Genomic DNA, 23,344 nt, shown 5'->3' with positions numbered 1-23,344 from the left:
AACAAAAAACTATGTAATGATGACAAGAACTTGGCTGCTTTTCCCAATATGTCTAAGACTGTGAACTGGGAGGACAGAAACAGAGGGAAAAAACAGGAAGAAGGGATTCAGACAGCTGCTGTATCAACCATTCTGGCTCCTATGCAAAGGTATTCCCAGAAGGGTGTCAAGAAACTGCTTGCAGCAGTGGCAGCTGATGAAACAGGGCTTCAGCACAGTGACGTTACCATCTGTGTGTTCTCAGAGGACAAACACTGTGCACGGCCCCACGCCCACACTGCATGTGTAGGCGTTTACCTGAAGTGAAGAGTGAAGCAGAGGGAGGTGTTAACAAACTCCAAAAGTTAAGGTACAAATAAACCATCATTTGAGTATAAGTTTTATTAAGGAAAAACAATTTGTCACCTTCCTCATCCTCCTCCACCCATTGGTGGAGGGTTGGGACCTGCTCCATGAGTTATTCGTCCCATCCGCCTTCTGCCACCAGGGGGACCTGGAGGACTGCAAAAGCAAGTAAATATGACCATAAGGCTTATTGATCCACAGATGTACAAGTGATCAGCAACAGGATCTCTGTAGTTCTTTATTCGGAAAATTAATAGGGTTTGAAATGGACAAGCAATAGCTGTCTTAATAAATTCAGTCAATCCCCTTTCTTGTTGCAGAGCTATTCTGAGATGTTCCATTCTCAGTTTGCCTGCATCAGTAGGGAAATGACTACTTCTGGGACATACCCTCTGTCATCACTGAAGCGTGACGAAGCCACGTTTCCATCTCTTGATAAATTGGGGTGAAGTATTGTCCTAAAACTGGCAGAAAACAAAATGTCATCAACAAGGTAATTTACAGTCATATTCAATAGCTTAGAATCTTATTAAAAAGTTAATTTATGTTTACTAACTCATCTCCCTAAGACACATTGTATAGACTATTTACACACAGACTGATGTTATAAAGCCAGTTTTTCTATTATGATTTTCCACATACAGCTAATGAAAACCAGACATTTAAGATTAGAATATTACATCAGACTATTAAAAAATTTTTAATGCAGAAATGTAGGCTTAATGAAAAGTATGTTTAATACCTGCTTAATGGTTGTTATTTTATAAAAGGTACTTTTTTACTTTAAAGATTCCCTGAAAAGTAGGTCATTACATAGAACCAATTAAAAAAAGATTATAATACAGAAATGTCAACTACTGAAAAGGATGTTGTGGTGCTGCACAAAGTATGCACTCAACACTTAGGCAGGGCTCCTTTTGCATGAATTGCAGCTTGATGATCCTCTCAAGACTCTGGTTATAACTCTTGCTTGTGCAGTTTTCTATTTCTACCACGCATTTTCCTTCCACCCTATTTTCCTTTCATATGCCTTAAAACAGCAATCAGAAAAGCCAGTTTCTTTGGAGGTCCATAACATAGCATTTAGAATCAGAATCAGCTTTATTGCCAAGTTCGTACATACAAACAAGTAATTTGACTAAGGTACACTTTGCTCTCTGAGTTTTCTTTTTTTTTTAATGTGTTATAAGATATATTTATGATTTATATTTATATCTTTATGTCCTTAAATACCTATACACAAATATACACATATACAAAGGTGCATTTGTTTGGTACTCAATTAAATGTTCATCAGAGAAACAGCCTGGGGGAAGAAACTCTCTGTGGCGGCTGGTTTTAGTAAACAGTGCTCTGTCGCGGCGGCCTGAAGGTAAAACTCTAAATAGTTTATGTCCAGGGTGTGTGGGGTCTGCAGAGATTTTAGCAGCTCTTTTCCTGACCCTAGACCTGTATAAGTCCTGGATAAAGGGAAGGTCAGCCCTTCCCTTTATCTTTATCTATTTAAAATCCTTGCATTTCTTAGAATTTTGAGTTTTATTTGCTGTAAGCCATATTCTTTCAAATTAAATACATCACTCTGTGGGTAATGAAACACTAAAACATTTCGTTGAACGTTTACCGGTGAACTCACAAGAGGCTGAAGAACTCCATTGCCCCCCAGAAGAGATCATTCAGTAAGGACAGGCTCCAGGGGGACTGAGACCTGCTGTCCAGGACCTGGCCTGAAGGAGACCCAAAGGTTGAAAAATGAAACAGCAGGAATTTAAAGCACTTTGTTTTTAATCGAAACCAGCACTGCTACGGAGCAGTTCACCATCTTGACTTGTCTTAAAGTGATATCCAGGGAATAAGGTCCTCTTTGAGTATGTGACGGGAACAAAATCATAACACATCTTTAAAATGCTTTTGTTACTTTGAGGTAGATTATGTCAAAATCACGTAAAACACAGAAACAAATAAATATATCGTCAGTTTGCTAAGCTGACTCAGTCAGCCCGAGCTAGCAAACTAAGCAGCCAGTTTGGGCTTAATGCCAACCATTATATAACGTGGGTTTAGAAATATCGTTTTTCCATTTTTATAAGAAGCTGCATTTCTCTTTGGATTTTAACGAAACAGTTGAAAAGAAAATTCAACCCACTCACCGTTGCACACGTACACCATCTTTCATTAGGCAAAACACAGCCTTGTTTACAGCGTTATGCTTCCGGGTCTGCGCATATGTGGGTCTGCTCTTTTCTGTTCATCGCCGCACTACGCCGCCATCACAAGCGGCGAGGGAGGAGCTTATCTAGGGAACATGTTCACCGCCCAACCTGAGAGTTTTGGGTGGTTGGTAGTACATTACAACAGGTGTGAATGGAAAGTTAAACATGTCAACAAATCCGACTTTCCAGGAGCAAAAAGCACCCAGCATGATGCAGCATTAATGATCTACCATCCCATAAGCGGCACGCTGCGACTTCTACTGGCGTCGAAATGAAGCAGACTTATGTTTCTTTTGCACAAGCGCATTCATTGTGAAAACAGAGATTAACTAATCATTTTCATTTAAATTCATATTGAAAATTATATTTACACATATTCTTTAGTTTTTTTTGTCAATGATTTTGATTACTAATTTTGACACACTTGGTTAGAAAGCTTTAGATAGGTTGTGGCTGCATTTAATCAAGCTCTTCTGAGGATAGTTGAAAGTTATTTTCTACTTCGACATTCAGTCATTCCTAATGCTTCATAAAAGTATATTTCATTCCAAAATCATATTTCTACTGTTTACTGCGAATACACATAAGAAAGAAAGAAAATGCAGTATATTGTTGTTTTAAGCTTAGCAGTTTAGCTTGCAGAAGTTGCAACAAGCATACAGTCTTGCCTTAATACTCCTTAAGTAGCTATGAGCAAGCCAGCTGTATGTTAATTTAGGAGTTTGTATTTTCAACACCTTTTAAGAAATATAATGTTTAACTTTATGCAACATCTGAAGCCCTCGCAAATCCTCAGGCGAGCTGGCCTCCATTCATCCAGACTGAGGGTGCACTGGTTTAACCTGTATGTACAGTGCCTTGAAAAACTGTTCTGGTGCTTCCCTTCAACAGAGGCACCCGTAGAACCACTAGTAGCATAAGTCATCTTTGACCCATTGAATAAACAGAAAATGTATTTTAAACCCCCTCTCCAGCGGTCATTGGGCGAGGTCAATCTTCATTTGATAATAATAATCATTTTGTCACTCTTTAAACTGCATCCTCTAGAGGGGAGCAGATACTGTAAACTACCACAGATATTCAATTGACCCTTTTACTGGGCGTTTGATTTAAAATCAAACGTGTTAAAAAGAAGTTTATGTTGTGTCTGCAGTCTCCAGCTTTAAAATAACAAGCTAATTAAAATAATATACTTTTTCTTGTTTTCTGAGGAACTTCTTTGACCTCTTTAGGTTTACCCAGAAGTCCCTGTGGGAATGAATTGATCTAAAAGAAACAACTCCACATCTTGGTGATTGATAATCTTTGAAGCAACCCGTAGTCACACTGATGTTTCTGCTGCTCCAGATGGGGTTAATGCCAGACTGAAGGTTCACCATCCTAGACAAAATGTTTGATCTTCATCTCAGACAGAGGCAGACATAGGAATCACCGTTAAATAGCAAGAAGAGTGATGGGGGCAAGAAATTGATTGAGAGCTATTCTCCTCATTTAGTATTTTGTTCTTTGCTAAATATAACTGACTTGAGGGTGAACAGTGAAATAAAAACATGTTCTGCAGCTGTTTCTGTGTTTATCCAACATCAATGACTGTATAATGCGGCCTCTGTTGGCCCTAAATGATTTTTGATTTTTGAACACTGAACATACCAGTTAAGTTATACACAAATACGCAATGCACTCAACCTGTCTTAAAGCTAAGTGGTTTGGTAGAAGCCAATCATAAAGCTTCATAAAGAGACATTTAGAACCTCTTATCAGTTAGAACTTTCCATTACTCAAGTTTTTATCTTGGAAAAAGGTCAAGATTTTACTCAATTTGATTTTAGAATAAAGGTAAAGACATCAGATAATGAAGGCAGCAGAAAAAGAAATAAGTAAATAAAATGATCTTAACCCAGGGCCAACCTCCAGGCATTTTTGGGCCATGTCCCACCTCTGGTAAATGTTTCATGCTAATCTGTCCGTAACCTTTAGGAAAAAATGAAAAATACACCATGATCCATGTAAAATTTTCCATTTCGACGGTTAGATCATAGATTAAAAAAAAACTTGGACTATTTTCCGAAAGCTCAAAATCCTGCGCACATAATGCCAAAACACAAGCCAGCATGACTGTATCACGTAAGCCAAAGGCCATCAAAGGCGACTCTGTTTTAAGCAAGCACTGTTTGTATGACTATCACAGTCCAACTCACAAATATAGCAAATATCTGCACTAGATGTTTCTCTCCACAAAGAAAACATGACCTATGATTTTATCTAAATAATCTGAAGACTGAATACAACCGAATCTCAAGTGAACCAGAGTGTGCTTCTCATTAAACTCAATTCTGTTTCCAAGCAAACTCTTGTGTCTGCAGTCTGTGATCTGGGTTTTATTTAGTCATTGTTCTTGTTATTATCCCAGTCACTTATGATAACATTTAATTAAGCTGTAAAATCTGTGAGATCCTTACGCCTGCAGTTGCAGGCCCTCATGAGTTTGAAATGAAATGGTTATAACCAATGAGACTTACAAATTAGACTTACATCTGTAGCAATGGTTGTATAATGCAGATACACAGAATGGGTGAAGGACAGGGTCAGAAAATAAAAAAAAAGATAGATGATTATCACGTTCTAGGTTTGGATCGGACCAAAGTGCAGATAAGAGCTTGGCAGCCACATGATGAGAGGAAGGCTTCTCTTTAATTAAAGGTCTCCTAAATGGAACATAATCCAGCATGTACAAACATGAGTCGAGCCAAAAACGTACATGTGTACATAGTTCTGTAACGTAGCAAAACTGAGCATAAACAGGGGTAGTGAACAAGGAATAGTGACGGAGGAACCAGCAGGGAACAAAGAACACAGACCAACTAATATACAGGGAGAAAACAAAGGCAGGTAATCACAGGAACTAAGAACAGGTGTGACAAGGAGACATGGAGGCATAAGGGACAGGTGGAACAAATTAACAATAAAGGAAAACATAGACCTAAGCACAGTTAACACAAAAACACAAACCAAGTCCAAGGATGTCATACCATGACAGATGATATAGGGCAGAAACTAAAACGTGATTTGTTTTTCAGCAATAGTGACCTATATCTTTACAGTATTTTTTCTGAAAGTAGGCAGACAGGAAATGGGGTTGTAGAGGGGGGGAAGACATGCTAATTTCACTGGGGCCGGGACTCAATCCCAGTACGGCTGCATCGAGGACTGAAGCGTCCATACATGTGTTGTGTGCTCTAACCACTACCTCACGAGCCACACCCCCAGATTTATAACTATAAATAATTGTTTTCAGAGGGAATTTAAGAACTCGGGAGTAAAAATAAAAGGGTTGAGCGGTGTCCATTGTTTATTTTTTTTGCCATTTATGTATTTATTGAGTTTTTCATTCTTGTACGTCTTTTTAAATTTTGCATATTTTTAAACTTTTCTCATCACATTTCATGTAACCCAAATGATAAATTGTTTCAAAAAAACAATTTGAAGCAATACCCCCCTCCAGTATGCAGTGAACATGTGAAGTGAAACAGTTTTCTTCCAGCTGTCCACTGCCCATGTTAAATGTAAGTTGCTATGAGTGTTTGTATATGAATGCAGTAGAAAGTGATCTTGTGAGAGACCCCACACTGCCTTCTGATTTATTAACAGAGGAACATACACCCTTATAATCCACACACAGGGTACCCAGGCTTTCAAACGATTGTACACATGCAGTCACACTCATCTATCACTTTGACAATCAGTTGCTGCTCAAACCCACACACACACACACATACACACACACACATGCACATTCCAACACACCCTGATGTTAATGTTCCTCCACTTAGCTGGTGTTTTCACAAGGCTTTAATGGATGAGTCCATTAGTTTTAAGTAGCGGGGTCAGGTATTTTTCACACTCTGACTTTTCAAAATGTGGGCCAACTCTTTCACAATAAAAGCTTTCAACACATTTATCACTTCACATGATTAACATTAAGTTCACCCACTCTCTGCAACTCCCTCATCCATCTTATCCCTTCAGTCTCTTACCAACAAAATATACATAAATATACATAATTTACACAGTAGTGGTTCTAGCCCCAACCCCCCCCCCCCCTCTCCCCCCCCACACACACACTCACACACATTAATTACCCATTCCCATGACAAAGTCTATTCCACAGAAAATGAACAAAATGTAACGGGACATGATCAAATAGAGTCCAGACTCCAGAGTCCTTGAAGCATATAAATTATTTGCTCCTTAGTGTAAGCTAGGACTCTCATAGCAACTGCAGCGACATTAGCCACCAATAGAGTGGAGGGATGTTTTCCTATGGAGCTTACTCTGAGTAAACCTAAGGGGGTAGTCGGATATGCAAATGAGCAATAGAAAATTTGTGAGGGATAAAACTGCCAGATAACCACTTCTGATGTCTTTTGGCTTCCCTCCATGCTGTGCTGCCCTGAGCAGAGAGCCATAGCACACAAAGTAAAAACTGCCACTGAAACACCAAATTTTCATTTAAAAAATGGATGGCCATACACAATCAAACTGAAAACCAGATCTGCAAATACATTTCCTGATATTAACAATTATAATTTTTCTGCTTTAGATTTTTTAACATTACATGGAAATAACATTTCCTACACCTAAACCACTCCCAACATCTGAGTGCTGCATCAGAGTTGGTGTTGACAGTGATCCAGTGAATATCAGTTATAACATTCTCTTCATATTTCATGTAAAATACATAGGCACATTTACTTGTAACCTTAATATGTATCCAGAAATGGAGTATTAGTGTATACATTTATAGGTGAAATCTTGAATATTTGTGGTAGTTTGGTATTTAAATACAGACTGAAATTATGAGCAGATGAAAATGTCAATACCACGGATCCTCTATCAGTGTTTTTTTAGCCCTGCCCTTCAAGGCACACTGTTTTAAATGTTTTACATGTTTTACACGTGTACCAGTTTAGCATACCTGATTTGACCTGTTGTACCTGTTGACCTGTTGAAGTGCAATCATCTGAATCAAGTGTGTTAAAGCAGATAAACATCTAAAAAATGGAGGGCTGTGAGTGCCTTAAGGACCATGATTGAAAAACACTGCTCTATCAGATTCAAGGCGGTACTCTGGGGTGACTGGGTGACTCCAAAATGTTGACATAACTTTCAGTCAAGGAACCATGATGGCAAAATTAAATGACTTAAAGCTAAACCAGCCAAGGGTATGAATGATTTTGGATTTATCTGAATATGTTATATGTAACATTGCTTGATCAACAATCTATTCATTAAAATCAGGGGTATCAGACTCCAGCCCTTAAGGTCCAGTGTCTTGCAACCTTTAGATGTATCCGTGGCCCAACACACCTGAATCAAATTGGATAATTACCTCCTCAGCAGGCAATTGATCGTTGTCTACAGTTTTGCTGATGACTTGATTATTTAATTTAGGTGTGTTGAATCAGACACATCTAAAAGATGCAGGATACCTGTGGTGTAAATTCAGTTATCTTGGCACCCCTAGCTTACAGGGAAAAAAAGAAATCACCAGAGGTCTCATGTATGAAGCATGCGCACAAAAACCTTGGGGTGCAATGTTTTATGCACAATTCGGCGCGTACATAATCCACGCAAACCTTTGACCTGTCATAAAAATGTGCGGCAGCCAAACCTTTTCAATCAACAATAACAAACTACAGAGAACTAAACCTCACCTAAATCCACTGAAATATAACTCCATATTTTTATTCAAGGAGTATCAAACCCAATGTTTTTCATGACTTTGAGATTTTATGGTTTAAACCCGAGCCATGAAACTGAATCACATTTGGCCTCATACAATAACACAACACCTCAAAAAAGAATGGAAACAACGTCAGTCGGAAGTAAACTGTAAAACTTCCTTTGTTTTTGTCACCTGTAGATGCGCTGAAGAGCATAAAATGCATGTCAATCATCTAAGGGGCACTTTCATTCTCACTGAGAAAAAAAACAGTGTCGGATCAGCAGATCAATTCCAAACAAGTCAGGTTTGATGATTCCTAAGGTGGACAAGCTGAAGACAATCACACATGTCCATAAATAGTTGGGTAAAGTTGTGCGTAATTGTGGAACGATGGCAGCATTGGCACAGCTGGAGGACATCACCAATGGAAGAAGTCTGAGGGAGCGTTTTTTTCATAGATTGTACTGACCTGCTGGTATATGATGATCCATGGCTTATCAGCCAGTTTAGATTACCCATGACAATTATTTTGGATTTCTGCACAGAGCTGCCCTCAGTGTTACAGAGTGGCAGGAGGAGACGCAGATGCCAGTTCAATTCTCACTAAGCTGTGGTCATTTCAACCGGAGCTTTTCAGAGGAAGCTGATTGACAGGTCAGGTATTTAACAGTCATCCCTGAGTTTGGGCCATGCCAGCCATATGGGACGGCCACATCCGTATGTTGCTCAGAGATACAAAATTCCCCTAAACTGTAGCTCTCATTTGCACCAATGAGCCGATTTCCGAATGTAATCAGAGCTATGGACTACACTCATATGACTATAAGGGCCCCATCTGTAAGTTAATATGCTTTTGTGTATAAAAAGCATTTTCATTTAACATATTCTCAACCTAATTGTGATGCGCAAAAGTATCACTCGACAGGAATGGCATGTTGTCCTCCTCAACTCATGACTCCTTTATACTTCTATAATTATAATTATTCTACTTATAATATTTATGTTGGGAACAAATCTCAAACCCACTCTGTGATAGCCGGTTTGTAGATAATTTTTTGTTTTTATGTGACCTGAATCGTTTTAAAAAGTTAAAGTACTTCACATAGTGTATGTGTTGACAACCTCCAAATAGAAATTTGGGAGGCATATTCACGTCATTACAACGATTTGGTATACATTACAATGATCAGCATTAAGCTATAATTGAGCAAAATGGAGCAGCAAAGAGCCGTTTGGATTTGATACACATTTTAGAACTAAACGGGTATAAGTCGACAAGTGTTTTATTTTCAACCAGGTTTTAGTCGCTTATGTCCTTCAAGAAGTTGTTACTGTGCTGTAATTCACTACAAATATCCCTCAAAGTGTGTAGACAAAGTCTCTGTGACTGCCGCAGCACTGTTCCCATGGTTATCTGGACACTGGTAGGTGCCTTCCGGTTATTTATACTAATCTGCATATGTATTTATGGGTGGTGACCAGGAGGTCTAAGATGTATGGGCAACTGTGCCCAATTCACCGCAAAGTGGGATGTATAAAAGAGAAGCGTGTGGTGACACAGTATGAAAGCTGTGCACTGTTTTGTTCATGAAGCCCCTGAGCACCTTCTTCCACATGCTTATTATGCCCCACATGCCTTGTGACAAATGTGGAACGGGGGTCTCAAACTTCAGTTCTCCTGCGCTGGAGTACTTTAAGATCTGTCTGTGCCCTGTAGAACTTGACGGCATGCTGAGGAGGTAATTTAGCCGCTGAGTTCAAATGTGTTGGTAAACCTCTAAGTGTCTAAAAGCTGCAGGATACAAGCCCTCCAGGACTGGAGTTTGACACCTCTGATGTGGAAGAAGGCATGTAAGGGACATGTGGAAGACGGTGCTCCAACATTTTGCTAATTTGTAGAATTATAAAATTATAAAATTTTGGGGAAGAGCCTTCACATTAACCACTCTCAGGTATAGCATACACCTTAGCGTAAAACAGTTTCAGAGGTCTGCTGCACTTTCACCTCCATCAATCCTTATTTTTCATTAAATACTGTGGGCATTTCCCTTTTTAGATGGAAACTTACTTGAACTGCAAATTTCATAAAACCCACAGCCTTTCTTCTTCGCAACTTTTACTATTAGGCACGGTTGGCACACTTCCTGTAATTTGCTCTAGCATTTATGAGAATTTTGTCCAGATTTTATAACAAATAGTATTTCAGAATTGAGAAAAAAATTATTGTGTGTGGGGGGGGGGGGGGGGGTGTATGTTCAACAAGACAGTGTAAATGTGGCGATGTGTGTTGGAAAACAAACTCTGCATATCACAATGAACACACCATCCCCACTGTAAAACATGAGATTTGAACTAATTATGTAGAGTTGTTGATCTTGTCTGTCCGTCTAAATGCTTAGATGTACCCTGCCTCCTGCCTAATAAAGCTGCAGATAAAATGGTGAGCATCATAATGTTTTCTGGGCAAATTTAAAACTGCTTTTGCTTTAATAATTATGGGGGATTACATTTTTGATCCAGAAATATGATGGATTTGCTTTTGGGTTTATAGCAAGTTTCAAATTTCTTGTGTAGATCCTTGTTGTTACACTGGGGAATGCACAAGAAATACTTTGGCATCAGTGCAACCATGCATCAGCTAGCAACATCAGGAAGCCACCTGAAAGGATTGTGACAAGCTTTTAAAAACAAGACAACATCAAGTCAGCTGTGCCTCATCAAATCTGTAAAGCGGAGGTCACAGCGTTAGCCATTAAAGCAGAAAAACTCTTTAAGATAATTTGCTACTTGGCCAACAGGCCCTAAAGGCCTTTTGCATCTAATACCTATTTTAGCGAGCATAGATAAGCAACACTGATATTTATTAAAATATTAAAAGTATACTGACATTTTAGTTAACACGGCCACTCCTAGTTTCCTTAAAAATGTTTAAAAGTTTAAAAGTCCCAAAAAACGTTTCACTACACTTTATATTTTTTTAAGTTCTATTGCATAAATATAAACGTACATTTGAGTATTTCTGAGTTCACAAAGGAAATTTCAGTTTTTGTGGGTGAGTACACTGAAAGATAAAGTAACAGCCAATCTGATAGTTATCACTATCAAAATAAAGGACAAGATAAAGTTCTGCTCACGCAGTACCCTCATTCATCACATTGAGGAATGTTGCATTTCAGGAAACCGCTATTGGTGTGTTCTGCAAGGCTTAGAGGAGATGGAGGAAGTATCACCGGGTGCTCTGTAAAATATGCACCAACAGGGAGGAAAACAGCCTTAGAAGAAACAGAATTTCTGAACTGAGCACCTGTTTTAATTCAGCTACCTGGTAAGACTGATAACTTTTCGTTCTAAGACGTCTTTCGGATGTTGCACAATCCTGTTAGTTTTGTTGCTATAGCTTGCTGTTACTGCAAAGAGGTTACACTCTGATTTTGGAGGCTGTTGGTAGTTGCAAAACAGCATGTGATTATTTGACCAACTTTAAACAGAAAAATCCCAAACAATACTACATAATTTTGATATTTTGCTTTCTTTTATGAGTTCTTGGTCAGTTTGCATCTTTTAACGTATCACATCTGCCTCTTTTGTGGTTTGACTTGTAATTGTTTACAATTTGTGCCTCCCTTCAATAGTTCAGATTGAATTGGTTATTGTTGTAGTTGCTCTGTTTTTGTAACTTTAACTTTGTAACGTTCTGTGGAAATAAAGCTTTTGCTTTATCTGAAATATGTGGAAGCGCTGTTTAATCATCTTTGTTGTCTGCTCTGGGAATAAGACTCAAAAGAAGAAAGCTGCTAATTTTTCCCCCAGTGCCTACATTATTTTTCTGGCATCGCTTTCACAATCTGTGGGTTTTGTTTTGCTTACGCCCCTATGCTAAAGTTTTTGACCTTTGATCAAGCCGTTTCTTCCTTGAAAAATATTTCCCTCCATGTTTATTACAGAGCATTTTGCTTTCTGTTTTCCTCTTACACTAGGTTTTTGATTTTGATCTTTGAATTACATTGCATTTTTGTTTAGCGTTATTCTTCTCAGTTTAATTTCTTGCGCTCCAAGTTGGAATTCTGTCTTCAGGAGGCACTTCAAGTCTGCTTTCCAATCTGGAAGTCAGAAACTCTGACTATTAAGTATAAATGGAAAGCAACTCAGTATATATTTTGAGTGTGAAATCATGGAATTACATTACCAAAAAAGATGGTTTCTCTTTTTACACGTCTTTGCCAAGGGCACAAAGTATTAAAACTGTAACTGTAACAACGGATTTTTAAATAATTTGTCATGATAAATCTTTGTTGTCCTTTTTAAAGTAAATAAAATTGTATCATAAAAACTACAAATTTATGTGTTGATGAGTTTTGCAAACTGAATGTGAATTTATATCCAGCTCTTTGTGTCATATTTTGTGGAGGAATCAGACCCAAATCCAGAGTGAATTACTGAAGAAAATATAACTCATACTGCCAGGGACTTGAAGGGAGAACAACAGGGATCAACCTAAAAGACAACTGGAAATTATTGGCTGAGCAAGAGGATGAAACTGCAATGAAAGCAGAAGGACCTGGAAAGGGATGACAAGAAAGAGATGCCTAAATATTGGGACGACAGATTACTCTGACCAGGATCAGGTAAGTCTAATCAACAGAAAGCAGTGGTCAAGCATGAACATGAGCACCACCAGGACCATGGAGATAATTCAAAAACATTCATTGTTTTACTGAAGTAAAAAAAAAAAAAATCCCACCTTTCATTAGGCACATATAACAATTGAAATTTGATCTTTAATGTTAGAGATATCCTTGAATGATGTTAGACGTATCTTTGAATGTGGAAAATGTATAACAGAACATTATTTTCTTTAACCACAGAAAGCAGCTGCCTCTGGGTAGAACCGCTTTTACTGCTGGTCTGAGGACAGACCAGGAAACTTCAGGAATGGATTTAAAGTAAGAAACAAAAATTAAATATCTACTTTGACTGGTTGGGGGCTGGGTACTGTATAAAGGGCAAATGGTAACATAACAATAACATAACATGAAAAATATACATACAATTTACAGAACCTTATGACATTGGAAACAAATACATCAGTTACTCTGTTAAATAATAATTTACTTGAAACATGAAAGCAAAAATTACATTTAAAATACTTTCAAATTCTAATATAGTGAATGTAAAATTATTTGTAAAGCAGATTGGCGGGGTTCAAACCCCCACTTCTGATTTAAGATGGTTTGTTTTTTGTCTGTGCTGTCTCATTTTAGGTGTTCCTTTGCAAATATTTTTGGTGAGGGACTAGATAGACTATGTACAACTTATTAACAGTCTGTGTTACTGCATTATATCTATTAAGGTTCATTTAGACATCCAAACAGCAGTGAACATCTTAAAACCAGTTTAGTCTTTAAACACTGGACAAGAAAGCTATTTAAAAGGTGCACAACATTTAGTGTTTATTCAAACATCAATATCAGTGGTTATGAATGCAAACAGGAAATTTATCTGGCTTTTAAAACACGAAGAAGGAAGTCAAATGATCCATGAGGTGACATGACTACTGTTACTTGTTATTCATGTGAGCTCACCTCATGAGATACTATGACGTCCTTCTTTGAATGAGAATACAGCTCATGCTTTGGTTACACAACGATCGAGCTACAAAACACAGCTAGACCAGACAACCAAACTCCCTCGCCCCTTCAACAATTTGGCGATGAAGGTCTGCTGCTGTTCCTGGGTCTGAGCTTCAACCACAGCCTCCTTTAAAACACCTTAGAGTAAGCACTTCCAGGGAGGCTAAGAAGTGTGATTCCTTGATATTTGGAACAGACGTTCTGTTTCCCTTTCTCAAAGTCTGGGACCGCCACCCCTGTCTCCCACTCCACTGATGCTGGGCTTTCAGCATCTTCAGGGGAATCTCATCCACCCCTTGTGCCCTGGCCACTGATGAGCTTTAAAACCCCTTCAGTGACCTCTGCCATGGTAATGGACTCGCCATAATGCAATTCCTCAGACTCTACCTCCTTCTCGGACAATGCAGAGCATGGATGAAGGGGATCCATAAAGGAAACCTTTCACTACCCAACATAATACTGAGTCTGGATCCACAGTCACCCTTCAAAACCAAAATGAATCCGGGATAGTCCCTGTTTTCCATTTCAAAGTTGGTAAGGTTTTCCAGAACTTTCTTAGAGGCCAAATGAAAGTTGTTCTTAGTAGTCTCTCAGATTTCCTCCCATGCCTGAGTTTTTGCTTCTGCAACCCCAGAAGCCTCACTCCTTCTTGCCATCCAATACCCTTCAGTTACTTGAGGAGTCCCCAGAGCCAACCTAGCCATGATGCCTTCATTCTCCAGCTTGATGGCTTCCATCACCACTAGTTTCCACCAGTGGGTACTCTGGTTGAAGTACCAACAGGCAACAGTGACCTTTCAGATTCGATGTCCCCAGCTTCCCTCAGAAGATGAGAGAAACTCACCCAAAGGTGTGTTGAAGATCCTCTAAATGGGATCTTCTGACAGATGTTCTTTATTCACCTTCCCTTTTCAAATAACAAGAACTTGAGATCACATTGCATGAAATTTACTGATATACTCTGCTGTCCCATCCAACTAGATCTCCAAGCAGTTTAACCCAGTGTTCACCCATGTGTTAAAGTTCACAGTCCAATGTTCTTTGGTAGGTTTCCATGATTTTTGTTCAAGACCAGTAGCTTTTAATTTAGAGTGCACTTCAGTAGTTGTACCTTAGATCCAATGACTAACACTAAAGAGCTTGCTGAATGTTGTTTTTTCTCAAACATACCTGCATGACCTCTACAGCCTGAAAATACTAACTAGTCAAATCTGCTTTCCGCTACATAAAGACTGTTCCAGTCTGGGCTGCACAATAGCACATGCCTCATATATGAAAATATTGTATTAACACTACCAAAAAGAAAATAAAAGAGGAAAGTAAAACTTTTGGTTTGTAAATACCTAGACCAAAAGCCACTGAGCCACAATAAGACATTGCTCGAGGAATCACTATTTTTGCCATCACTAATGCTAAGGGACATACCTATTACTCCCAGTAATAGGTGTAGTGCAGAGACTGTTCCCCTTCACAATGCAACCTGAAGTGGCAACAATGGAAAGTAGAATGATCACGTATAAATTTGCAGCAGGGCAAATTGACATTAGCCGATTTCAGGAGTCTGAAATAGGATCACAAGACTTCATTTATACAGACATCCATACTTTTTCTTTTACATGTTTTGGCTGAGGGGCTGATGCATATGTCTATGTGGTAACTGGGTGAGGAGTGTGTGGTGCACTTGTCTAATTGCAACAGTTGTGGCAACAAGAGTTCTTTAACAGGTTTGACTGTCCACCAATTTCAGATCTGCATCACCTGAACCAAGCTGTAAGTCCGTGCCGAATGAAACACCGGACCTCAGTGGAGAAGAAATAAGGTAAAAGAAGGAAGCTACTAAAGAACAACTTTTCATGACATGGGTTGCATTTACAGACAGCCAGTTTCCCAGGTTTTAATGGTGACAACTTGATTGGCACTAACAAAACCTTTTGGTGTCAATTAGTGAAAAACAAATTTAATTTGTGGGTGTGAATTTTACAGTAATTGAGATCCATAAAACACAGCCATAGATATGCATAGAAATTATTAGCACAACACAATGTAGTTTTGACACTTTCCAGTATTTATGACTGCATTATGATCGCATTTTTAGATTTTCATTGTCATTTTATTATTTGTAGATTGTCTGAGGATCACAGACCAGCTTCACCTGCACCCTCCAGTGTCTCAATGAGAAGTGACTGTTCCAAGAACATTGGCGTAGAATTCAAGGAAGGAGAAAGAAGGTAAATGAAAGTTGTATTGAATACATTTATTGATGTGAAACACAATATTACATTGAAAAAATAAAATACTGGAAACAAAAGCAGTTGGCGGGTTGGTAATCAGATCGTAACATGGAGGCAGATCAGTCGGATGCTGGTTGTGCTAAAAATATCCATCAAGTACACCTGATGTTGACATCCAAGAAAAGGAAGAAAAGCCATGGCCATTCTTAAGGGACCAGTTTAACTATAAGTACATGTAATGTACTTGGAATGTATGTACCTGACTTTTGTGAAGTGCCTTGAGATGACATGTGTTGTGAATTGGCAGTAGATAAATAAATTGAACTGAATTGAATTAATTACAGGAAAGGCAACCGCTGTTTTTATTTAGTGAAAACCTTGATTCCTAAAAAGACTGAACTGTCTGCAACTAACAGTTGTTGAAACTGGGCCAGTCTGTCAGGAACTCCTGGGGACACTTTTTCTCTCCAGGGCACCCCTCTGCACATTTAGCCATGAAAGGTCTCATTGTTCATGTAGTTGGACCTTGTTCTACACAAGAGCCAGCTCTTTGATATCTGGTGATTTTTAGTGGTATTTTCTCTTTTCCTTGGTGCTTAAAGCACATTGAAAGATTATTGGTGTCACTGTTATTTGTAGAATGTCTGAGGATCACAGACCAGCTTCACCTGCACCCTCCAGTGTCTCAATGAGAAGTGACTGTTCCAAGAACTTTGGCGTAGAATTCAAGGAAGGAGAAAGAAGGTAAATGAAAGTTGTATTGAACACATTTATTGATGTGAAACACAATGTTAAATTGAAAAACTAAAATACTGGAAACGACGGCAGTTGGCGGGTTGGTAATCAGATCATAACATGGAGGCAGATCAGTCGGATGCTGGTTGTGCTAAAAAAATCCTTAAGGGACCAGTTTAATTATAAGTACAGGAAAGGCAATAGCTTTTTTATGCAGTGTAAACCTTGATTCCTAAAAGGACTGAACTGTCTGCATTTAAAAACTAAACATCAAACCAACACAAGCACTCGGAGGTAAGTAAAAAAGCTTTTAGAGTTTAGCGAGAAACTATGCTCATTTTCCTTTGACAGTAGTGATAATGGTTTTTTATTAACATTGGTACCGGACGTAATCTAAAGCTAAAAATAGCATCACTACAGCTAACCAGATAAACCATCTACTGCAGGTAGGAGTCAATAAGTGGACATTGTCTGGTTTATGTTCAGGACTATGACCATGTAAAAATGCTAAATAATATTTAAACAATAAAAGGAAATGACAGCACTTTTATCTGGTACTTGTACTTATAATTGGGATTGGGTAAAGCTGAAAACAGAGAATTAGAAGCTTAGTTTGGAGACAAGTATTTAAAACTATTAGGTATGATGGATAGTGGATATATTGGACAAAGGATGGGATTAAGATTAGAACTGCTAGGTTTTGGTGAAGAGGAAAAACACAGAGATTCTTCACAGATGTAGTGAAGGATGTAGAGGATTTGGTGTAACAGAGAAAGCTGCTGACATGGAGGAGATGATCAGCAACAGAGAACCCTTCTGTCAGTAGCCGGCAGAAGGAAATTGGGAATTTATGTTTACACATAATAACCCTCCCAAATATTCATAATGTCAAATGTTGGCATGTTTAATTTTTGTGTTGCATTTTCATTTATAAAGGTGCTCCCTTAATTAAAAACTAGTTGAAACCAATATCTCCTGTTTTCCTTTATACAATGCATGAAAATAACTTTCTTCTGCTCCTTAAAAAGTAACTAACTTTAGTTAAAATAAAATATTGTGGTAATTTGACCTTTATTTGAGTATAATTTTACACTGGGAACCTTACTAGTATTTCAGTAAAATTCTAATCAAAGTAACTGTACTTTTACTTGAGCACATTATTTTTGTATTGTTTCCACCTCTGAAAGCCAAATGTACTAAAGATGCGAGAGTCATAGGATTATAGTTTGGAAGTAATTTTGATGAAACACAAGAGACTATGTGGCTTTGTTATAATTTACCTGAAATATGTATGCTTATATATTGTTGCTGTAAATTATATACCTGAGAATAAAACAAAATTAGCACTGTACGTATGTGTATATGACTATATATATATATATATTTATTTATTTATAAATATATATATTTGTAGGCCTATATTGGTCCCTAAAATTTTAACCCAGTTGTTGAAACTGGGCCAGTCTGTCAGGAACTCCTGGGACACTTTTTCTCTCCAGGGCACCCCTCTGCACATTTAGCCATGAAAGGTCTCATTGTTCATGTAGTTGGACCTTGTTCTACACAAGAGCCAGCTCTTTGATATCTGGTGATTTTTAGTGGTATTTTCTCTTTTCCTTGGTGCTTAAAGCACATTGAAAGATTATTGGTGTCACTGTTATTTGTAGATTGTCTGAGGATCACAGACCAGCTTCACCTGCACCCTCCAGTGTCTCAATGAGAAGTGACTGTTCCAAGAACTTTGGCGTAGAATTCAAGGAAGGAGAAAGAAGGTAAATGAAAGTTGTATTGAACACATTTATTGATGTGAAACACAATATTAAATTGAAAAACTAAAATACTTGAAGCGACGGCAGATGGCGGGTTGGTAATCAGATCTTAACATGGAGGCAGATCAGTCGGATGCTGGTTGTGCTAAAAAAATCCATCAAGTACACCTGATGTTGACATCCAAGAAAAGGAAGAAAAGCCATGGCCATTCTTAAGGGACCAGTTTAACTATAAGTACAGGAAAGGCAATAGCTTTTTTATGCAGTGTAAACCTTGATTCCTAAAAGGACTGAACTGTCTGCTGTCACGTTATGGTTTTGGATCGGACAAAAGTGCAGACAAGAGCACGGCAGGATCATTTTTGTAATTCAACGATTTATTTACAAAGTCAAAAAGCGTAGCAAAATCACTGCAGGTTTCCCAAGGCAAGACGTGGCAAAAAACAAAACATAATCATGGACGAGAACGAGGTGTGACGAACACAAGGAACCAGCAATGAACAAAGACACAAAACCAACTTATATACTGTGAGATAACAAAGGCAGATAATCAACGGAACAGGGAACAGGTGTGACAAATACAAAGGCTGAGGATGGGCAAAGTAACTAATAAACAATAAACAGAAACACAGACCAAACAAACGTATACACAAAGATAAATACCGTAATCAAATGCCGAATAAGGAAACTAGAATAATCATGACTAAAGTAAACAGAGAAACTAGAGGGAACATAGGAACAACAATAACAACCTGAGAACAAACAAAGAACCCATAAAGAAAACCTGAATACAAAAGTAAACAAACCTAACCACACTGACAATAAACTAGTAAACAAGAAGAGTGCAAAGGAACAAATAATAAAACACAATTAACCACAAGGATACTAAAGAGAAATAAAACTAGAGAATCCAGGGAAGACCAAGAACTATAATAATAATAATGATAATAATAATAATACTAATAACAATAATAATAAACCATACAAAGTCATAAGAAAACAACCATAAAAGAACTTACGTAGTAAACACTAGGAGGCAGAAGAGGGAGAAAAGAAAAACATGATACAAAAACCAAAATAGAAAAATCTGAGCAAAAGGTAAACAAACACAAAGCCACAAACAGAGTCCAAAAATGTCACTCCGTGACATCTGCATTTAAGAACTAAACATCAACATCAGTGTAAACCTTGATTCCTAAAAGGACTGAACTGTCTGCATTTAAAAACTAAACATCAAACCAACACAAGCACTCGGAGGTAAGTAAAAAAGCTTTTAGAGTTTATCGAGAAACTATGCTCATTTTCCTTTGACAGTAGTGATAATGGTTTTTTATTAACATTGGTACCGCACGTAATCTAAAACTAAAAATAGCATCATTTGAGCTAAAGAGGAAAAACACAGAGATTCTTCACAGATGTAGTGAAGGATGTAGAGGATTTGGTGTAACAGAGAAACATGCTGACATGGAGGAGATGATCAGCAGCAGAGAACCCTTCTGTCAGTAGCCGGCAGAAGGAAATTGGGAATTTATGTTTACACATAATAACCCTCCCCAATATTCATAATATCAAATGTTGGCATGTTTAATTTTTGTGTTGCATTTTCATTTATAAAGGTGCTCCCTTAATTAAAAACTAGTTGAAACCAATATCTCCTGTTTTCCTTTATACAATGCATGAGAAGAACCTTCTTCTGCTCCTTAAAAAGTAACTAACTTTTAGTTAAAATAAAATATTATTGTGGTACTTTTACCTTTTTTTGAGTATCATTTTACACTGGGAACCTTACTAGTATTTCAGTAAAATTCTAATCAAAGTAACTGTACTTTTACTTGAGCACATTATTTTTGTATTGTTTCCACCTCTGAAAGCCAAATGTACTAAAGATGCGAGAGTCATAGGATTATAGTTTGGAAGTAATTTTGATGAAACACAAGAGACTATGTGGCTTTGTTATAATTTACCTGAAATATGTATGCTTATATATTGTTGCTGTAAATTATATATCTGAGAATAAAACAAATTTGCATTGTTGAAACTGGGCCAGTCTGTCAGGAACTCCTGGGACGCTTTTTCTCTCCAGGGCACCCCTCTGCACATTTAGCCATGAAAGGTTTCATTGTTCATGTAGTTGGACCTTGTTCTACACAAGAGTCAGCTCTTTGATATCTGGTGATTTTTAGTGGTATTATCTCTTTTCCTTGGTGCTTAAAGCACATTTAAAGATTATTGGTGTCACTGTTATTTGTAGAATGTCTGAGGATCACAGACCAGCTTCACCTGCACCCTCCAGTGTCTCAATGAGAAGTGACTGTTCCAAGAACTTTGGCGTAGAATTCAAGGAAGGAGAAAGAAGGTAAATGAAAGTTGTATTGAACACATTTATTGATGTGAAACACAATATTAAATTGAAAAACTAAAATACTTGAAGCGACGGCAGATGGCAAGTTGGTGATCAAATCTTAACATGGAGGCAGATCAGTCGGATGCTGGTTGTGCTAAAAAAATCCATCAAGTACACCTGATGTTGACATCCAAGAAAAGGAAGAAAAGCCATGGCCATTCTTAAGGGACCAGTTTAACTATAAGTACAGGAAAGGCAATAGCTTTTTTATGCAGTGTAAACCTTGATTCCTAAAAGGACTGAACTGTCTGCTGTCACGTTGTGGTTTTGGATCGGACAAAAGTGCAGACAAGAGCACGGCAGGATCATTTTTGTAATTCAACGATTTATTTACAAAGTCAAAAAGCGTAGCAAAATCACTGCAGCTAACCAGATAAACCATCTACTGCAGGTAGGAGTCAATAAGTGGACATTGTCTGGTTTATGTTCAGGACTATGACCATGTAAAAATGCTAAATAATATTTAAACAATAAAAGGAAATGACAGCACTTTTATCTGGTACTTGTACTTATAATTGGGATTGGGTAAAGCTGAAAACAGAGAATTAGAAGCTTAGTTTGGAGACAAGTATTTAAAACTATTAGGTATGATGGATAGTGGATATATTGGACAAAGGATGGGATTAAGATTAGAACTGCTAGGTTTTGGTGAAGAGGAAAAACACAGAGATTCTTCACAGATGTAGTGAAGGATGTAGAGGATTTGGTGTAACAGAGAAAGCTGCTGACATGGAGGAGATGATCAGCAGCAGAGAACCCTTCTGTCAGTAGCCGGCAGAAGGAAATTGGGAATTTATGTTTACACATAATAACCCTCCCAAATATTCATAATGTCAAATGTTGGCATGTTTAATTTTTGTGTTGCATTTTCATTTATAAAGGTGCTCCCTTAATTAAAAACTAGTTGAAACCAATATCTCCTGTTTTCCTTTATACAATGCATGAGAATAACTTTATTCTGCTCCTTAAAAAGTAACTAACTTTAGTTAAAATAAAATATTGTGGTAATTTGACCTTTATTTGAGTATAATTTTACACTGGGAACCTTACTAGTATTTCAGTAAAATTCTAATCAAAGTAACTGTACTTTTACTTGAGCACATTATTTTTGTATTGTTTCCACCTCTGAAAGCCAAATGTACTAAAGATGCGAGAGTCATAGGATTATAGTTTGGAAGTAATTTTGATGAAACACAAGAGACTATGTGGCTTTGTTATAATTTACCTTAAATATGTATGCTTATATATTGTTGCTGTAAATTATATACCTGAGAATAAAACAAAATTAGCACTGTACGTATGTGTATATGACTATATATATATATATATATTTATTTATTTATAAATATATATATTTGTAGGCCTATATTGGTCCCTAAAATTTTAACCCAGTTGTTGAAACTGGGCCAGTCTGTCAGGAACTCCTGCGACGCTTTTTCTCTCCAGGGCACCCCTCTGCACATTTAGCCATGAAAGGTCTCATTGTTCATGTAGTTGGACCTTGTTCTACACAAGAGTCAGCTCTTTGATATCTGGTGATTTTTAGTGGTATTTTCTCTTTTCCTTGGTGCTTAAAGCACATTGAAAGATTATTGGTGTCACTGTTATTTGTAGATTGTCTGAGGATCACAGACCAGCTTCACCTGCACCCTCCAGTGTCTCAATGAGAAGTGACTGTTCCAAGAACTTTGGCGTAGAATTCAAGGAAGGAGAAAGAAGGTAAATGAAAGTTGTATTGAACACATTTATTGATGTGAAACACAATATTAAATTGAAAAACTAAAATACTTGAAGCGACGGCAGATGGCGGGTTGGTAATCAGATCTTAACATGGAGGCAGATCAGTCGGATGCTGGTTGTGCTAAAAAAATCCATCAAGTACACCTGATGTTGACATCCAAGAAAAGGAAGAAAAGCCATGGCCATTCTTAAGGGACCAGTTTAACTATAAGTACAGGAAAGGCAATAGCTTTTTTATGCAGTGTAAACCTTGATTCCTAAAAGGACTGAACTGTCTGCTGTCACGTTGTGGTTTTGGATCGGACAAAAGTGCAGACAAGAGCACGGCAGGATCATTTTTGTAATTCAACGATTTATTTACAAAGTCAAAAAGCGTAGCAAAATCACTGCAGGTTTCCCAAGGCAAGACGTGGCAAAAAACAAAACATAATCATGGACGAGAACGAGGTGTGACGAACACAAGGAACCAGCAATGAACAAAGACACAAAACCAACTTATATACTGTGAGATAACAAAGGCAGATAATCAACGGAACAGGGAACAGGTGTGACAAA

The 23,344-nt window shown here is 37.8% G+C and overlaps 2 protein-coding genes across 2 annotated transcripts; one reads left to right on the top strand and one right to left on the bottom strand.

Moving 5' to 3' along the window:
• Window positions 1-401: 401 nt before the first annotated feature.
• Window positions 402-2,609, bottom strand: selenok (selenoprotein K). Its single transcript, XM_047378831.1, has 4 exons — window positions 2,493-2,609; window positions 1,979-2,069; window positions 735-809; window positions 402-501 (listed from the first exon to the last, which is right to left on the bottom strand). Exons 1-4 carry the CDS (start codon window positions 2,509-2,511, stop codon window positions 402-404), a joined length of 285 nt encoding a protein of 94 aa, XP_047234787.1. The 5' UTR covers window positions 2,512-2,609.
• A 7,303-nt stretch (window positions 2,610-9,912) lies between these two features.
• On the top strand, window positions 9,913-22,772 carry LOC124864589. The gene is made up of 6 exons (XM_047359464.1): window positions 9,913-10,019; window positions 16,034-16,138; window positions 16,781-16,885; window positions 18,544-18,648; window positions 20,897-21,001; window positions 22,664-22,772. Exons 1-6 carry the CDS (start codon window positions 9,913-9,915, stop codon window positions 22,770-22,772), a joined length of 636 nt encoding a protein of 211 aa, XP_047215420.1.
• Window positions 22,773-23,344: the final 572 nt, after the last annotated feature.

Source organism: Girardinichthys multiradiatus, chromosome 1 (assembly GCF_021462225.1).
Source record: "Girardinichthys multiradiatus isolate DD_20200921_A chromosome 1, DD_fGirMul_XY1, whole genome shotgun sequence".
Classification (NCBI taxonomy): domain Eukaryota; kingdom Metazoa; phylum Chordata; class Actinopteri; order Cyprinodontiformes; family Goodeidae; genus Girardinichthys; species Girardinichthys multiradiatus.
Note: the sequence above shows the minus strand (reverse complement) of the source record. Positions and strands in the feature narration are given on the sequence as shown.